Source organism: Gavialis gangeticus, unplaced genomic scaffold, assembly GCF_001723915.1.
Source record: "Gavialis gangeticus isolate Ggan-Ray unplaced genomic scaffold, GavGan_comp1, whole genome shotgun sequence".
Lineage (NCBI taxonomy): Eukaryota > Metazoa > Chordata > Crocodylia > Gavialidae > Gavialis > Gavialis gangeticus.
Window position 1 is genome coordinate 54,327,537 of NW_017729022.1, and position 4,895 is coordinate 54,332,431.

The window sequence follows — 4,895 nt, forward strand, 5'->3', positions numbered from 1 at the left end:
GATTAAATATTCTGGGCTTTGTGAAGATATATATTTTGGAGGAAGGCAACTGGAATATCTTATTTGGTGGGGGGTGGGGGAAAATGGAAGGAAATTTTTTTTTTCCACTTGATTTTTTTTAATGGCAGCAGTTTGCAGTACACAGTTTGAAATGTTAACAGTAGTCTTGGGAGAGATGGATTCATGCATTCCAAATGAGGATGTGAAGTGTGCGCCACAATTTATGGAACTTTAATTTGATACACATGCATGTCCCATTCAGAGATTAGATCAGTAGATGCATATAATGGAAACATCCATGAGACAAATTGCAGAATCATGTGTGAAATCTCTTTTAACATGTATTCTATTATTTATCATGTAGCTCTGCAATTTATCCTATAGAGATTTGCAGTGCATACATCCAATCTCTTCATGGACTGTGTAAGCTTAGACGTATTTAATTAAGGTCAAAGAATCCCCTTAGAATCTATATGGAACGTTGTCATGTTAAGTGTTATTAAGAAAAATTTCTCAATTGCCTGATGTCATTAAATACTGTTATCTTATTATAAGAAATAATGCAAATGTGGAGAAAATGTTTTGTGTTATCAAAGAACTCTAAAAACTATTGTATAATATACTGTTTAGCTCAAATATCCCAACTACTGTACAGAGTATTACATGAATTTTATTACTCTATATGGTTTAGTTGTTGATGTCACTTGCTTCAGGTCAGGCCCTTCATTCTCTTCAGCAGCTGTCTGATCAGGGTGGTGTTTCACATTTTTTCTTAGACGTTTTGATTTGCATTGTATTTCTGTTAACAAACCTGGAGATTGAAAATAAAATATTGATAGGCATGCATCCTCTGTATGTGGATTTTGTACAGAAATTAGAGAATTCTCTCACTTAACAAACACAAATAGCAACAATTAGCCAAAACAACTCTCTGAGAAGAGCCAGCAAGTGCAGCCCAAGGGCTAAGCATGTAAAGATGAATCCAGAAACAGAACCATCATAATAAAACTTCACTTTAGAGTTTCTTTCAAGGACCTTGCTTTGCTCTCCACCTTTGAAAATGCAGAGCAAGAAAAAAGACTCATTCAGGGAATATATGATGGAAGAGGAAGATACCATGAAAACACTCAATTCAGTTCTGAATGTGTTTAATTTCCTGTTTAAGCACTATAGAAAATAACCTACCTGCATCATTGAGAAAAGAGGAAATTTACATGATTAAAATAAGACCTACAAATAGTACCTTAAAATAGGGAAATATGAGTGATGGGGATGATGCAGAATATAATTGGCACCAAAGTACGTAATTTGTATTGCTGCATTTTTCTAAACAATATGTGTAGAAGCATGCTTATTATGGAAACGTAGGGCCAGTGCTTCAATGGCTGTACAGTCAATCGAGCTGTGCTGAATTTCATCAGATGAAGAAAATTCACCCGTAGTTTGCTCTGTGTTCTGCACACCCAAGGGCAGATTCTGTCATCCTTACTCCTCCTGGATAATATCTGGAAATTATATCTTGACTCCATAGAAGTCAATAACAGAATTTTCCTACTAACTTCACAGTAACCAAAATCTCATTTTTATCTCACAGTTAGTTTATCTGCAATGAACAGCATATGCTGTTCAATGAGAACAAGAGCAGCAGAATCTGACCTTTAATTTGACACAACCTATGCTAGAAAGTGCAATTTATGAGAACAAAAAGACGTATTTAAAACTGTTGGTCAAATAATTTGGACATGTCTATGGTTTCTGTGTTAAAGAGTATGGAAATGTTTAATGAGCAGTGTCATAAATGTTTATGAGAGTCTACCTCCCACTTTTGTCATAGCATAACTCCTTGATGCTTGTCAGAACAATCCTACAGTATGAGTAAATGAAGCAAAGTTCAAGGTAAGCTTTTATTTCAAAGGGACTTATTCACCTAAAGACTGTCTCCCTAATGGAACATTTACATCTTACCACCCTATTTGGCCCAGATCTGAACAAACAAGTTGTGTATGGTACACTCTGCCTTTGCAACCTGGTTAAAGGTGGCTTGCAAAATATCCTCATTCCAGCACTTTAGAACACACTTATGTTTAAATTATAAGTAACATGAGATATCCAGTAACAAAGAAAGTGTTTCCATTGCAGAGAGAGATTCAAATAGCAGCAACCGTTGTTGGCCTTTGTTTCACATACGCCAATTTGAGAAAATGATCAGCTAGTTTAAAAGTTTCATGTGCCCTTGGTCAGTATTATTTACACTGACCTATTTTTTTTTCTGTGATCAGCTGTTTTTCTGCTATTATGAGTTGTTCAGACTATCCCATACTCTTGAATTCTTGGAACAATAGAGGTGGGTTCAGCGCCGCAGGGTTCTATTCTCTTGTGACACTTACTGACTCATTGAGTGCTATCATCATTTTGGTAGTATTTGTTTGTATATTTCTGTATTGAACAGGAATATGTCATATCTCAGGATCTTTGTAGTCTGTTCAATTTACAGAATGAAAGATTAATTATATTATACTTGCACACATTCCAAATATTGATGGAGCTTATTGTTTCTCACAAAGCCAACAGTTAATATAGCATCTCACAATCAGATTGAAGGATAGAAGTATATTAAAAACTCAGAGTAGATTAATTTCCTGTATGAGCCTAAATTGGTTTGACACTACCTTATGCTAAAATGATTGGAGCCATCAATAAGTTGAATAGACTATAGTCCTATTCACTGTAGGAAGCATATGCAGATGTATGCACTATATTTCCAGGAGTTTTTAAATATATTACAATTATAAATGCTATAGTTGAAGTTCTATCAGGAATTCAATTTTGATGCCCCATTTTGGGGGATAATGTGACATCACACCTGTTTAAAATAGATTGGCCTCAAGCTTGGTAATACAAAAGCTGTCATCTTAATTCCCTTTTTATTTAAAATCTGTATAACCAAGTACTCTGAAGTTGATTCTACCTATGGCTTTATCTCAAATGCATAAAAAATTGAGAGCATCATTGGAAGTGCTAACTAAACTATAAAAAGTGCCTGGTCATTGCTAACCCTGTCCTGATTAAAGGGTGAGGGCTGGGGACAGACCAATTTCCAGCCAACAGTAGCCATTCTTTTTTAGGAGAACTGCTATTGATTGACAGCCAATCTACCTCAGAGCCAGGAGTAGGAAGTAGGCCACTAAACAGTGGCATTGGGGAAAAACAGGTCTTTTCTCTGCCCTAACATTGCAGATTTCTGTTTCTATGAATTCCTCCCCTTCTCCATCTGATGCCTTTCTCAAACTCTACCCCTTTTTGGCTGCCACTGAATTGACATTCCCTCACTCTCAAGCAGATTCTTCAACTCTTGCTTTCCCTTGTGGTAGCTGCCAGCAGTAAAGGTCTTTTTCTTACCACCATATCATCTCTCACTTCATGCTTTGGTATCCTCTATCATTTCCTAAATCTCATCATTCATGGATGAGTCATACCTTTTTCAGTAAGATTTCTTAACCATGGATTACAGGGCCCTTCGTGCTGCAGTCTCTGCCTTCAGATTTGCCAGACAATGTCTTTGAAAATTTTAGCAACTTTTGCATGAGTGTAGGCACTTCATCTTATTAGGTACAGCCCCGTTTGACAAAAGTAATATGTGAGACATTTTCATGGTGCTCAAATTGCTTGATGCAAATACCTGTATACATACATTCAGACAACATCCCCATTTGTTTGCATTTTCGCAGCCGACACTCCTGGCATTTTCTTCTCATGTACATGTCCATCTCACAGTTGCCTCCATTTTTACACTTGTATACAGCATTTTTAGTGATGCTTCTTCTAAAGAACCCTGCGCAAACAATAGTGATGTGTAAGACAATACTGCAGACTGGAGAAATGATTAGGTTGATAAGAAGCTACATAACTAATTGATCCTCTGAATACAAGAAATTCTGCAACAACCCACTGACACCTGGACATGCTCATGGCTGTATTGTTAGAAGGGTGCTTGAACCAAAGTGGTTCAGGGGATAACAAAAGTGGTCCAGGGGATAATTTTAGCACTGGATATTATACGTGTGTCTGTTTACTAGGTATCAGCCTGAACTAAAACCCCGTGTCAGTGGTGGCCTTAGGGTTGTTGGGGCCCTGGGCAAAAAAGTCGAATATTTTCAATTTCACATTGCCCTACCCATGAAACTGCAATGAGTATCTTAAAACAACATTGATAACACAAATATTCAGTGTAATTAATTTTTATTTTGATAAAGTGTGGGGCCCTAGCCGGTTGCCCGGTTTGCCCTCCCCTAAAGTGCTACTGCCCACGTCCAAGTATCTGCAAACCTCAAGAATGATTGGCTCCAGGTTGGATCTGAAAACTATGGTCCCAATAGCAGGGCAAATGATATTAATAACCAATGAATGAATATGAGCTGCAGATAGGATGATGCATGTGAATGAAAGCATCAAAACCAAATGAACTGCAGTTACCTTAGTTATTAAACTTCAGGGTATCTCCAAATATAGGCTACCTGCCCATCCTTGGGTTAAACAAGGTGACTGAATTATATATTTTAAACTTTGTGTAAAATAAAAGGACTCCTACTACATTTGCAACACAGTCTAGCCTCCTTTATTAAGCATTGTCCATTTGGTAAAGGGAGATCTCCATATTTAAGCACTTGCCTAACTTTAAGCATGCTAGGCCCACTGACATCAAGTTTCATTGGACTCACTCAGGAGTAACAGAGTACAATGGTAACTGCAGACAGAAATTGGCTCAAAGGAAAGGAGGTGTCCACAGGTCCCTTTGTCATTTGGGACCCTTACTCATTCACTTAGGGCATACACAGACAAAAGGGGGGCCCTAGATTGAAGCAGTGGGTTTTAAAAAACACCGCTTCAGTTTAGGG

At 37.4% G+C, this 4,895-nt stretch overlaps 1 protein-coding gene across 3 annotated transcripts in view; it reads right to left on the reverse strand.

The window, feature by feature from the left end:
* Positions 1–4,895, reverse strand: part of NR1H4 (nuclear receptor subfamily 1 group H member 4) — a 91,842-nt gene that overhangs the window by 36,727 nt on the left and 50,220 nt on the right. For 2 of the 3 annotated variants that reach the window (XM_019514996.1, XM_019514998.1), the window contains 2 exons: positions 3,680–3,832; positions 678–811 (listed from right to left, as the gene is read on the reverse strand). In XM_019514996.1, coding sequence (XP_019370541.1) covers positions 678–811; positions 3,680–3,832 — 287 coding nt within the window. The remainder of the gene's footprint in view (positions 1–677; positions 812–3,679; positions 3,833–4,895) is intronic. The other variant, XM_019514997.1, reaches the window with a different exon arrangement.